This window comes from Balaenoptera borealis (genome assembly GCF_965194805.1).
Source record: "Balaenoptera borealis genome assembly, chromosome: 1".
In the NCBI taxonomy this organism is placed as follows: domain Eukaryota; kingdom Metazoa; phylum Chordata; class Mammalia; order Artiodactyla; family Balaenopteridae; genus Balaenoptera; species Balaenoptera borealis.
In genome coordinates, this window is record NC_138860.1 from 178,413,458 (window position 1) to 178,426,378 (window position 12,921).

The window sequence follows — 12,921 nt, forward strand, 5'->3', positions numbered from 1 at the left end:
ACCTTAAATTTTGTTCACCTTGCTTTAGGCAGTAACTGTGTTCCTAAAAAGCATGTGTAAAGTTGTATATAAAATCCCTTCCCCGTTATTGATCGTTTCTTGTCTTTGTGGTATAAGAATCACTCTCAAAGCCAAGTATTCAGTTCCAGGCACATACATGTTCTGCAGTTGTAAATATGCATTTAATTCTTCACAATTCCTGTAAGAAACGCTAGTCAGAAGGGGAAAATCAGCAAGTTTAAAACACTGCCCTGTTAATTCCCATTTCATCAGTCATGTTAGCTCTGCTAGACTCAATTCAGTAGCTGGACGAGCTCCGTGGCGACGCTTCCCCCAGACCACCCTCAGAGCTGTTCCAGGACGCGTGACTGAAGTGCAGAGGCTCCCGCATCTCGGGCCTTACTCCAGCGTTTTTCACTCTGGTACCTGCATACCCTGACCTGTGCGAACGTTTGCCTCAGTGCAGGTTAACACGCAGACTAACGTGGCACGCAGGTCAAACCCGCCTCAGCTCGGCCTCACCTGCTCGGTCACTGACTTTTCAGAGGTCTGTGAAGACAGGACACGAGCTTAAGGTGGGACTTTTTGGTCAGCAGCTTACACCCGAGTAGCCCCTCGCCTGGTACAGTGGGCTCATTCCTTTGGATTTGTATGCAGAGTCACATTTTTAGCGCTGATACACAAAGGGGCCTAGTGATTAGCCAGCGCTTCTTTTTAGAGTTAGTTAGGCCCTCTGAATTCGTCTAGACGAGGGGTTGGCAAACTTGGCCTGTGGGTCAGTCTGGCCTGCTGCCTGTTTTTTGTAGGCCTGCAAGCTAAGAACAGTTTTTACGTTTAAGTGGTTGAAAACAATTGAGACTATTTAGTGACACGTGAAATCCAAATCTCAATGTCCCTAAATGAAGCTTTATTGGGAAGCCGCCACACTGACTTGTTTACATATTTAAGGCTGCCTTTGTGCTGCAACGGCAGAGTTGAGTAGCTGCAACAGCCTGAGTACTGGCCCTCTACAGACAAAGTTTGCCGACCTCTAGCGAGACCAGTTTCTTCATTTTAGAGGTAAGAGAACTTCAGTCCACACAGGTTATATGATGCATAAAGAATCACACTGCTTGAGCGAATTAGTAGCTAGACTGTGAACTCAAGCTGTTCCTTCCGCTTGCCAAACCCGAGGCCTTCTCTCTGCCTGACTGGCCCGCCCTGCACCATCTTTTCTCCTGACCGACTCCCCCACCCCTCACCTAGGAGCCCCTCCCTCAGCATTCACAGACCATCACGACACAGATACTGGAAGTCCTTTTAGTAATTCACCAGCTACATCGGCTGTCACGGGGCCGCCCTCCACGAGCAGAGGAGGAGGGCTGCCTGACTCAGCGCTTCATACTCCAGGTTGGCCAGAAATAACATCTTCATTTTTGCTTCCACACAGTTCTTCTCTGCAAGCCTGCTGGCCAGCAGAGTGGCGGCTGATTGCTGGAGGAGCCAGCCGATCATCCTGTCTGGTTTCAGGTTCTTCAGGGCTAGAGTACGTTCACCCCAGAGGCTTAAATGAAGCACGTTAGCAGCCACTCGGGCAGATGGCCTCTGTAACAGGAAGGGAAGCTGACGCTTAGAACACCTGTGACAAAGTCTTCACCCACAGCCTGCTTTGTTAATGCATCCTTGATGCAGGGCCTTCCCTTCTCTGGCCCCGAGCAAATTCTTCTCCACCCTTCTATCTCCTACAATACCCTGCACTCACCTGACACACACTCCCGGCTTTTCCATGGGTACAAATTGGTGGGGGGGGGGGCAGGGGGCAGTGTGCATTGCTGGAAGAGCCTCCCCACCCTGGAAGGCCCAGGAGCCGTGTCTGGGGTGAGGGGAGTTGTCATGACTTAATGACGGGCAGCAGCGAGCACCTACCGTGACCATGACAGCCTGCAGCACTTGGTGAGGGGTGAGGGGTAAGTGGTAGGACAGGAGTTTGAGCCCTGGTCTGTCCAGGCTGTTTCCACTAAACATGCCACCTCAACCGGACCTGCCACTCCAATTCAGGTTTCAAATATGTTAGCCTTTGTAGTAATTTCACAATGTCCAGATCTCTTAGGAGATGTCATCACATCTGTCTGATTAGATCTCAGCTGATTCTTTAAGCTACATCTTCATTACATGTTTCTTAAAACTGCATCTCTTTCCCTCTGAGTAACTTTAAGCAACTAAAACCAGGAGGAGTTGAACTGCTGGAATCCTGACTAATTTGGTGGCCAGCTCCCATACTCCTATCTATATGCAAGTCTACTTTGTATTCTCCTATACTTGGCCTTTACCTTTGTAAGACAGAGGAGCTGCCCGTCACTCTAGTGCTTGACCAGCCCTGACCTTTACTCTGGAACATGAACCGAGGTTTCCATCCACACAATCCCTGTAAACCTGGGGACGGCCTCACCTTGCTGGCATCTCGCTGGAGCAGTGACCTCACCAGCTGTCTCGCCTCCAGAGGCACCGACTCGGGCAGTGCTGGCAGCTGAGCTTCTTGGTAACTGCGGCTTTCAAGGTGGGCCCTGCCCTGACCGTAAAAGGGATTGGGGAGCCCGAAGATTTCGTAGGCGAGCGCTCCCACCGCCCAGGCATCAGCCTTGCTGTAGTCGATCACTGCCCTGGGGCCAGGGCAGGCTGTGGACACCTGCTCAGAAAGCAACCGGTGAGCAGTCATGCTGCTGGTACTTCTAAACTATTCATGCTCCTGCACGGCACCCGATTCACAGACTAATCTGAACTCTGTCCCAGGGAACCCAGAACCTGAGTGAACTGTAGCTCAGATGCAGGAGAATCTGCTCAGCTCTGCTTTGGGCTGATGACAAAACTCACATCTCCTGGAACATCAGACAGATCCAGATTTAAGCAAAGAGGCAGGGAAGGGACTTCTGATAAATTGTGGGTCAGAGAAGATGAAAGTGTTGAGTAAACAGTGAGGAGACCTGGTGGGAGAGGCTCTGCTGACGGCGCCTGACACGCTCAGCAGGACTCACCTCAGGGGCCATCAGGCAGCTGTTTCCACCACGGTCCACATACCAACTGGTGAAAGGCAACCGCAGGCCGACGCGCTCGTCAGCCAGGCAGCAGCCGAAGTCTGTGATCACCAACCAGGGGCAGCCGTCTGCAGACGGACAGGCAGAGGTGAGTGGCCGAGCCTCTCCCCACCAACCCCCCCCCGCCCCGAGGTCCTGTGTTTCCACTAAAGCCACCCTCTGGATGTGGGTACGAGGGGCTCACAGGGACTCCGTGTTGACCCAGGAGCACAGGCCAGCAAGGCCTGGACAGCTGCCCGCTCGCTGGAGAGCCGAGCGGGGCCAGCCACACAAGTACAGATGTGCCTCTAGGAAATCAAGGTCCCCAGGCAAAGAACGGGATAAAATTTGGCTCAATCTAAATAATCTAGTAATTGGAGCTCTCCCAAGATTGAAGGAGCAGCTCTTGTTTTACTCATCAGGTGGTGCTGGCTCAAATGACCGCCAAGAGTCTTTGAACTGGAAACCTCAAATCCAAACCTAAAAAATAGGTGCGTTATGAATTAGTTATTTGTAAAAGGATTCATACAGACTTCCTTTAAAAAGCCAGTTCCTTAGAAATGCATATTTAGTTATCTTTGACCCTCTAGTTCAAAACTGACCAGAGGTATGACTCTTTTAAAGGATCCCCAGGCAAGTGGCCATCCAGCTTCACTTGAGTGCTTCCAGTGACGGGGAGCTCACTGCCAGGGGCAGCTGGGCTGACATTCAAGCAGTGCTCACTGTTTGAAAATTCTTTCTTATATTAAGCTAAAGTCTACCTCTTTTTCACTTTATTCAAGAAAATGTCCGCCACTGAGGTTTCTGTTCTGTAAGCGGACAACCGAAAGGAACCTGGGAACCGTTCACCACCGCTCCGCGGCTCCTACACAGAGAACAAAAACCTCCATCTTGAAGGAGGGAGTGCTCATCTCCTGTGTACAGAGCTAAGACACAACAACTTAGAACATAAAAATCAAAAAAGACCCAAAGGCTCCTAAATGTCCCCAGACCTAAAGTCCAGCGTGCCCTGGACCGCCTGGAGGTGCAGCGGGGCACCTACCTGCGTCCAGCTCCACGAGGACGTTGTCGGATTTCAGGTCTCTGTGTGCGACGCCCTGCTGCACCAGGTGAGCCACCCCTTCCAGGAGCTGCAGAGTCATCACGGTGGCCAGGTGGGGGCTCGGGCTTTGCCCACGAAGGTACTGGCGCAGGGTACAGGAGTAGCTGCCAGAGAGGGCGACAGGGCCTCGGCTACTGTGCACCAAGATCCCGAGCACCTTATTTCCTATTAGGGGGATGGCCTTTCCTCTTCTTCCTGAACTTTTTGATTTCTTTTTTCCCCAAGTATCCTTTCTGTTCCCACCCACCATCTTGAAGTTAGGAAGTAAGAACTGGGGCCTCACATATTAAAAGTAACGGTACAGATACTTGTTTCCTTAAAAACCCATACGGCAATGCCAGGGGTGCAGGGATGGAGGAAGGAGCAGTTTATGTTAAGAAACCAGGTAAGGTGAGCACAGAGGGGGCAACAGTCAAAGGTACTAACAGCACTAGGGGAAAAGTATGTTCTGACTCAACACGTGTTTCTGTTTTCATGAAAAGTTGTCCTACAGGGAAACTGCTCCACAGGGCAGACACGCCCTCAGCCTGGCCTCCCAGAGGGCGGGGATTCCTCTTCCCTGCAACCCCGGGCTCCAGGCACACCGCTACTACAGGTCCTGCCACACCCCTGCCACTTACTTCTTCATGACAAGGAAGAGTGTCCGCCCGTGGCCCAGGCCTTCGGGGTGAAGGCGCGGGGGCAGCACGTCAGGGTAGTCGAGCAGGGCCCCTGGCAGCAGTGGCACAGACGATGTGAAGGCGCGGAAGACGCGGATGACGTTGGGGTGTGCGGCCAGCTGCTTGGGACCCCCCTTGGATCTTCTTTTTCAGCCAAGTGGGACAAACATGAGGCCAGTAGCAGATATGACACTTGGAAATATAACAGTCTAAGGCCACATTCAATACTGACATGCATTTATGCGCCCAGTTCCTCATATCAACTCTGCCCCAGGTGCAAAGCCTGGTTTTGGAAGGAAAAGCCACAATGACTCATCGCATTCAGTGACTCCACCAGCCCGTCCACTGTCCATCCATCCCAGGTGGCAGAACACAGTGTAGGAGACCCTGGAATCGGACTGCCTGGGATTGAATCCCACCCCTGCCACTCCAAGTCCTTGGCCAAGTTGCTTAACTTCTCTGGGCTCAGTCTCAAATGCAAAAGGGGGATAAGGTGGTAACATGCCTCATGAAGTTGTTAATGCTTGTAAAGGACCTGGAATCTCCTCACCAAGTTCTAGCATAACACTTGGCATGGAGTATGAGCTCAATAAACCTTTGAGTGAATGGATACACATGCAGTTCATAGTAGAGATGTCACCTGCTGCCACGCCCACACCTACCGCTCAGACAAAATGGCCACGTTCGGGACGGCATGACCAGGGCTGCAAAACCACCTGCTGTGTACCAGCCCTGCCCCTGGCTCAGAGCTGCTGGGACTAAGGGTAAGCACCTACCCCAAGGGCAACAAGCCTGCAGTCATGTCTGAGGCCCAGTGGCTGGCAGGAAAAGGGGAGAGTCTCTCTCTGTGGCGTGAGTGAGTGAGGAAACGTGGCAGTAACTGGGCAGTCAGCAATGGAGCTGAGGGTGAAAGGATGCTGTTACAGAGCAGGACCCTATGGGGCCTTCCCCTGAATCCTCTGCTTTAGCTCCTCTCCGAAGTACCTGGATAACAGTATCTGATGCACATTCCTGAGCTGTTTTACAGATGTGACAACCCCCCCCCCATATGGAAGATGCTAACTACGTGATGACCACGGGCTCACGGCCCCCAGACCTACTGGCGCCTGAGGATCGATAATGTGAACCTGTGACACCGCCCTGCCACCTCACCGTCAGCCAGTCAGAGAACTGTGCACGAGCCACTCACACACCCTGTGACCCCCTCCCCTCACCTGGCCTTTAAAATCGCTTTGCTGAAACCCTTGGGGGTGTTTGGGGGTTTTTTGGGCATGAGCCATCCTTCTCCTTGCATGGCCCTGCAATAAATCTTTCTCTGCTCCAAACTCCGATGTTTCAGTATTGTTTGCCCTCACTGTGCTTTGGGCACATGAACTTGAGGCCTGAGGGAAGCCAGAGGTGTAGCCATGGGTAGGAAATAAGGATGCTGGGTGGCAGAGGAGGAGGAGGGAGCAGAAGCCCAGAGACATCAAGACAACACAGAGAGTTGGACACATGCCCCGTCCTCAGAGCTGCCTCACTTCCGAGCTCTGAAGCCAGTCCACCGTGTGGCCTTGTACAGCTCCTCTGGACTCCACCCAAATGGGCCCCTGTCCTAGGCGATCAAAGGAATCAAAGCATTGTTCCTAGCCTGGGGCCATTAAGGCCAGTGGGAGAATCACGATCACAGCACAAGGCTGTCAGTGCCACAGTGGGAAAGCGCTGCCTGGTTGACACGAGAGCCCAGAGGAAGCGTGTGGCTGTGCTGGGGAGACGTGTGTGTGTGTGTGTGTGTGTATAGAACTGGAGCGGGACCGGAGTGTGTGTGTGTGTGTGTGTATAGAACTGGAGCAGGACCGGAGTGTGTGTGTGTGTGTGTGTGTGTATAGAACTGGAGCGGGACTGGAGTGTGTGTGTGTGCGTGTGTGTATAGAACTGGAGCGGGACCGGAGTGTGTGTGTGTGTGTGTGTGTGTGTGTGTGTGTGTGTGTGTATAGAACTGGAGCGGGACTGGAGTGTGTGTGTGTGTGTGTATAGAACTGGAGCGGGACCGGAGTGTGTGTGTGTGTATGTGTATAGAACTGGAGCGGGACCGGAGTGTGTGTGTGTGTATGTGTATAGAACTGGAGCGGGACCGGAGTGTGTGTGTGTGTGTGTGTGTGTGTGTATAGAACTGGAGCGGGACTGGAGTGTGTGTGTGTGTGTGTGTGTATAGAACTGGAGCGGGACTGGAGTGTGTGTGTGTGTCTGTGTGTATAGAACTGGAGCGGGACTGGAGTGTGTGTGCGTGTGTGTGTGTATAGAACTGGAGTGGGACCGGAGTGTGTGTGTGTGTGTGTGTATAGAACTGGAGCGGGACCGGAGTGTGTGTGTGTGTATGTGTATAGAACTGGAGCGGGACCGGAGTGTGTGTGTGTGTATGTGTATAGAACTGGAGCGGGACCGGAGTGTGTGTGTGTGTGTGTGTGTGTGTGTATAGAACTGGAGCGGGACTGGAGTGTGTGTGTGTGTGTGTGTGTATAGAACTGGAGCGGGACTGGAGTGTGTGTGTGTGTCTGTGTGTATAGAACTGGAGCGGGACTGGAGTGTGTGTGCGTGTGTGTGTGTATAGAACTGGAGTGGGACCGGAGTGTGTGTGTGTGTGTGTGTATAGAACTGGAGCGGGACCGGAGTGTGTGTGTGTGTATGTGTATAGAACTGGAGCGGGACTGGAGTGTGTGTGCGTGTGTGTGTGTATAGAACTGGAGTGGGACCGGAGTGTGTGTGTGTGTGTGTGTATAGAACTGGAGCGGGACCGGAGTGTGTGTGTGTGTGTGTGTGTGTGTGTGTATAGAACTGGAGCGGGACTGGAGTGTGTGTGTGTGTGTGTGTATAGAACTGGAGCGGGACCGGAGTGTGTGTGTGTGTGTGTGTGTGTATAGAACTGGAGCGGGACTGGAGTGTGTGTGTGTGTGTGTGTGTGTGTATAGAACTGGAGTGGGACCGGAGTGTGTGTGTGTGTGTGTGTGTATAGAACTGGAGCGGGACCGGAGTGTGTGTGTGTGTGTGTATAGAACTGGAGCGGGACTGGAGTGTGTGTGTGTGTGTGTGTATAGAACTGGAGTGGGACTGGAGTGTGTGTGTGTGTGTGTGTGTGTGTGTGTGTGTGTAGAACTGGAGCGGGACTGGAGTGTGTGTGTGTGTATGTGTGTATAGAACTGGAGCGGGACTGGAGTGTGTGTGCGTGTGTGTGTGTATAGAACTGGAGTGGGACCGGAGTGTGTGTGTGTGTGTGTGTATAGAACTGGAGCGGGACCGGAGTGTGTGTGTGTGTATGTGTATAGAACTGGAGCGGGACCGGAGTGTGTGTGTGTGTATGTGTATAGAACTGGAGCGGGACCGGAGTGTGTGTGTGTGTGTGTGTATAGAACTGGAGCGGGACCGGAGTGTGTGTGTGTGTGTGTGTGTGTATAGAACTGGAGCGGGACTGGAGTGTGTGTGTGTGTGTGTGTGTGTATAGAACTGGAGCGGGACTGGAGTGTGTGTGTGTGTATGTGTGTATAGAACTGGAGCGGGACTGGAGTGTGTGTGCGTGTGTGTGTGTATAGAACTGGAGTGGGACCGGAGTGTGTGTGTGTGTGTGTGTATAGAACTGGAGCGGGACCGGAGTGTGTGTGTGTGTGTGTGTGTGTGTGTATAGAACTGGAGCGGGACTGGAGTGTGTGTGTGTGTGTGTGTATAGAACTGGAGCGGGACCGGAGTGTGTGTGTGTGTGTGTGTGTGTATAGAACTGGAGCGGGACTGGAGTGTGTGTGTGTGTGTGTGTGTGTGTATAGAACTGGAGCGGGACCGGAGTGTGTGTGTGTGTGTGTGTATAGAACTGGAGCGGGACCGGAGTGTGTGTGTGTGTGTGTGTATAGAACTGGAGCGGGACTGGAGTGTGTGTGTGTGTGTGTGTATAGAACTGGAGCGGGACTGGAGTGTGTGTGTATGTGTGTATAGAACTGGAGCGGGACTGGAGTGTGTGTGCGTGTGTGTGTGTATAGAACTGGAGTGGGACCGGAGTGTGTGTGTGTGTGTGTGTATAGAACTGGAGCGGGACCGGAGTGTGTGTGTGTGTGTGTGTGTGTATAGAACTGGAGCGGGACCGGAGTGTGTGTGTGTGTGTGTGTATAGAACTGGAGCGGGACCGGAGTGTGTGTGTGTGTGTGTGTGTATAGAACTGGAGCGGGACCGGAGTGTGTGTGTGTGTGTGTGTATAGAACTGGAGCGGGACCGGAGTGTGTGTGTGTGTGTGTGTATAGAACTGGAGCGGGACCGGAGTGTGTGTGTGTGTGTGTGTGTATAGAACTGGAGCGGGACCGGAGTGTGTGTGTGTGTGTGTGTATAGAACTGGAGCGGGACCGGAGTGTGTGTGTGTGTGTGTATAGAACTGGAGCGGGACCGGAGTGTGTGTGTGTGTATGTGTATAGAACTGGAGCGGGACCGGAGTGTGTGTGTGTGTATGTGTATAGAACTGGAGCGGGACCGGAGTGTGTGTGTGTGTGTGTGTGTGTGTGTGTGTGTGTAGAACTGGAGCGGGACTGGAGTGTGTGTGTGTGTATGTGTGTATAGAACTGGAGCGGGACTGGAGTGTGTGTGCGTGTGTGTGTGTATAGAACTGGAGTGGGACCGGAGTGTGTGTGTGTGTGTGTGTATAGAACTGGAGCGGGACCGGAGTGTGTGTGTGTGTATGTGTATAGAACTGGAGCGGGACCGGAGTGTGTGTGTGTGTATGTGTATAGAACTGGAGCGGGACCGGAGTGTGTGTGTGTGTGTGTGTGTGTGTGTGTGTGTGTGTGTATAGAACTGGAGCGGGACTGGAGTGTGTGTGTGTGTGTGTGTGTATAGAACTGGAGCGGGACTGGAGTGTGTGTGTGTGTGTGTGTGTATGTGTGTATAGAACTGGAGCGGGACTGGAGTGTGTGTGCGTGTGTGTGTGTATAGAACTGGAGTGGGACCGGAGTGTGTGTGTGTGTGTGTGTATAGAACTGGAGCGGGACCGGAGTGTGTGTGTGTGTGTGTGTGTGTGTATAGAACTGGAGCGGGACCGGAGTGTGTGTGTGTGTGTGTGTGTGTGTATAGAACTGGAGCGGGACCGGAGTGTGTGTGTGTGTGTGTGTATAGAACTGGAGCGGGACCGGAGTGTGTGTGTGTGTGTGTATAGAACTGGAGCGGGACCGGAGTGTGTGTGTGTGTATGTGTATAGAACTGGAGCGGGACCGGAGTGTGTGTGTGTGTATGTGTATAGAACTGGAGCGGGACCGGAGTGTGTGTGTGTGTGTGTGTGTGTGTGTGTGTGTAGAACTGGAGCGGGACTGGAGTGTGTGTGTGTGTATGTGTGTATAGAACTGGAGCGGGACTGGAGTGTGTGTGCGTGTGTGTGTGTATAGAACTGGAGTGGGACCGGAGTGTGTGTGTGTGTGTGTGTATAGAACTGGAGCGGGACCGGAGTGTGTGTGTGTGTATGTGTATAGAACTGGAGCGGGACCGGAGTGTGTGTGTGTGTATGTGTATAGAACTGGAGCGGGACCGGAGTGTGTGTGTGTGTGTGTGTGTGTATAGAACTGGAGCGGGACTGGAGTGTGTGTGTGTGTGTGTGTGTATAGAACTGGAGCGGGACTGGAGTGTGTGTGTGTGTATGTGTGTATAGAACTGGAGCGGGACTGGAGTGTGTGTGCGTGTGTGTGTGTATAGAACTGGAGCGGGACTGGAGTGTGTGTGTGTGTATGTGTGTATAGAACTGGAGCGGGACCGGAGTGTGTGTGTGTGTGTGTGTGTGTATAGAACTGGAGCGGGACTGGAGTGTGTGTGTGTGTGTGTGTGTGTGTATAGAACTGGAGCGGGACCGGAGTGTGTGTGTGTGTGTGTGTATAGAACTGGAGTGGGACCGGAGTGTGTGTGTGTGTGTGTGTATAGAACTGGAGCGGGACTGGAGTGTGTGTGTGTGTGTATAGAACTGGAGCGGGACTGGAGTGTGTGTGTGTGTATGTGTGTATAGAACTGGAGCGGGACTGGAGTGTGTGTGCGTGTGTGTGTGTATAGAACTGGAGCGGGACCGGAGTGTGTGTGTGTGTGTGTGTATAGAACTGGAGCGGGACCGGAGTGTGTGTGTGTGTATGTGTATAGAACTGGAGCGGGACCGGAGTGTGTGTTTGTGTATGTGTATAGAACTGGAGCGGGACCGGAGTGTGTGTGTGTGTGTGTGTGTGTGTATAGAACTGGAGCGGGACTGGAGTGTGTGTGTGTGTGTGTGTGTATAGAACTGGAGCGGGACTGGAGTGTGTGTGTGTGTATGTGTGTATAGAACTGGAGCGGGACTGGAGTGTGTGTGCGTGTGTGTGTGTATAGAACTGGAGTGGGACCGGAGTGTGTGTGTGTGTGTGTGTATAGAACTGGAGCGGGACCGGAGTGTGTGTGTGTGTGTGTGTGTGTGTGTATAGAACTGGAGCGGGACTGGAGTGTGTGTGTGTGTGTGTGTGTGTATAGAACTGGAGCGGGACCGGAGTGTGTGTGTGTGTGTGTGTGTGTATAGAACTGGAGCGGGACTGGAGTGTGTGTGTGTGTGTGTGTGTGTGTGTATAGAACTGGAGCGGGACCGGAGTGTGTGTGTGTGTGTGTGTATAGAACTGGAGCGCGACCGGAGTGTGTGTGTGTGTGTGTATAGAACTGGAGCGGGACCGGAGTGTGTGTGTGTGTGTGTGTGTGTATAGAACTGGAGCGGGACCGGAGTGTGTGTGTGTGTGTGTGTATAGAACTGGAGCGGGACCGGAGTGTGTGTGTGTGTGTGTGTGTATAGAACTGGAGCGGGACTGGAGTGTGTGTGTGTGTGTGTGTATAGAACTGGAGCGGGACCGGAGTGTGTGTGTGTGTGTGTGTGTATAGAACTGGAGCGGGACTGGAGTGTGTGTGTGTGTGTGTGTGTGTGTGTGTGTGTATAGAACTGGAGCGGGACCGGAGTGTGTGTGTGTGTGTGTGTGTATAGAACTGGAGCGGGACCGGAGTGTGTGTGTGTGTGTGTATAGAACTGGAGCGGGACTGGAGTGTGTGTGTGTGTGTGTGTATAGAACTGGAGCGGGACTGGAGTGTGTGTGTGTGTGTCTGTGTGTATAGAACTGGAGCGCGACCGGAGTGTGTGTCTGTGTGTGTGTATAGAACTGGAGCGGGACCGGAGTGTGTGTGTGTGTGTGTGTGTGTATAGAACTGGAGCGGGACCGGAGTGTGTGTGTGTGTGTGTGTATAGAACTGGAGCGGGACCGGAGTGTGTGTGTGTGTGTGTGTGTGTATAGAACTGGAGCGGGACTGGAGTGTGTGTGTGTGTGTGTATAGAACTGGAGCGGGACCGGAGTGTGTGTGTGTGTGTGTGTGTGTGTGTGTGTGTGTGTGTATAGAACTGGAGCGGGACTGGAGTGTGTGTGTGTGTGTGTGTATAGAACTGGAGCGGGACCGGAGTGTGTGTGTGTGTGTGTGTGTGTGTGTGTGTGTATAGAACTGGAGCGGGACTGGAGTGTGTGTGTGTGTGTGTGTGTGTGTGTGTGTATAGAACTGGAGCGGGACCGGAGTGTGTGTGTGTGTGTGTGTATAGAACTGGAGCGGGACCGGAGTGTGTGTGTGTGTGTGTATAGAACTGGAGCGGGACTGGAGTGTGTGTGTGTGTGTGTGTGTATAGAACTGGAGCGGGACTGGAGTGTGTGTGTGTGTGTCTGTGTGTATAGAACTGGAGCGCGACCGGAGTGTGTGTGTGTGTGTGTGTATAGAACTGGAGCGGGACCGGAGTGTGTGTGTGTGTGTGTGTGTGTGTATAGAACTGGAGCGGGACCGGAGTGTGTGTGTGTGTGTATAGAACTGGAGCGGGACCGGAGTGTGTGTGTGTGTGTGTGTGTGTACAGAACTGGAGCGGGACCGGAGTGTGTGTGTGTGTGTGTGTGTGTGTGTGTGTGTGTGTATAGAACTGGAGCGGGACCGGAGTGTGTGTGTGTGTGTATAGAACTGGAGCGGGACCGGAGTGTGTGTGTGTGTGTGTGTGTGTACAGAACTGGAGCGGGACCGGAGTGTGTGTGTGTGTGTGTGTGTGTGTGTGTGTGTATAGAACTGGAGCGGGACCGGAGTGTGT

General features: G+C 52.9%; 1 protein-coding gene across 2 annotated transcripts in view; it reads right to left on the bottom strand.

Moving 5' to 3' along the window:
* Window positions 1–138: 138 nt before the first annotated feature.
* PINK1 (PTEN induced kinase 1) overlaps window positions 139–12,921 on the bottom strand; it is a 28,872-nt gene continuing 16,089 nt past the window's right edge. The window contains exons 4-8 of one of the 2 annotated variants that reach the window (XM_082353857.1): window positions 4,773–4,952; window positions 4,093–4,256; window positions 3,012–3,139; window positions 2,429–2,665; window positions 139–1,584 (exon numbers count right to left, since the gene is read on the bottom strand). In XM_082353857.1, the coding sequence (XP_082209983.1) occupies window positions 1,327–1,584; window positions 2,429–2,665; window positions 3,012–3,139; window positions 4,093–4,256; window positions 4,773–4,952 (967 nt within the window). In that variant the 3' untranslated portion in view covers window positions 139–1,326. Of the gene's footprint in view, window positions 1,585–2,428; window positions 2,666–3,011; window positions 3,140–4,092; window positions 4,257–4,772; window positions 4,956–12,921 lie in introns of both variants that reach the window. The other variant, XM_082353856.1, reaches the window with a different exon arrangement.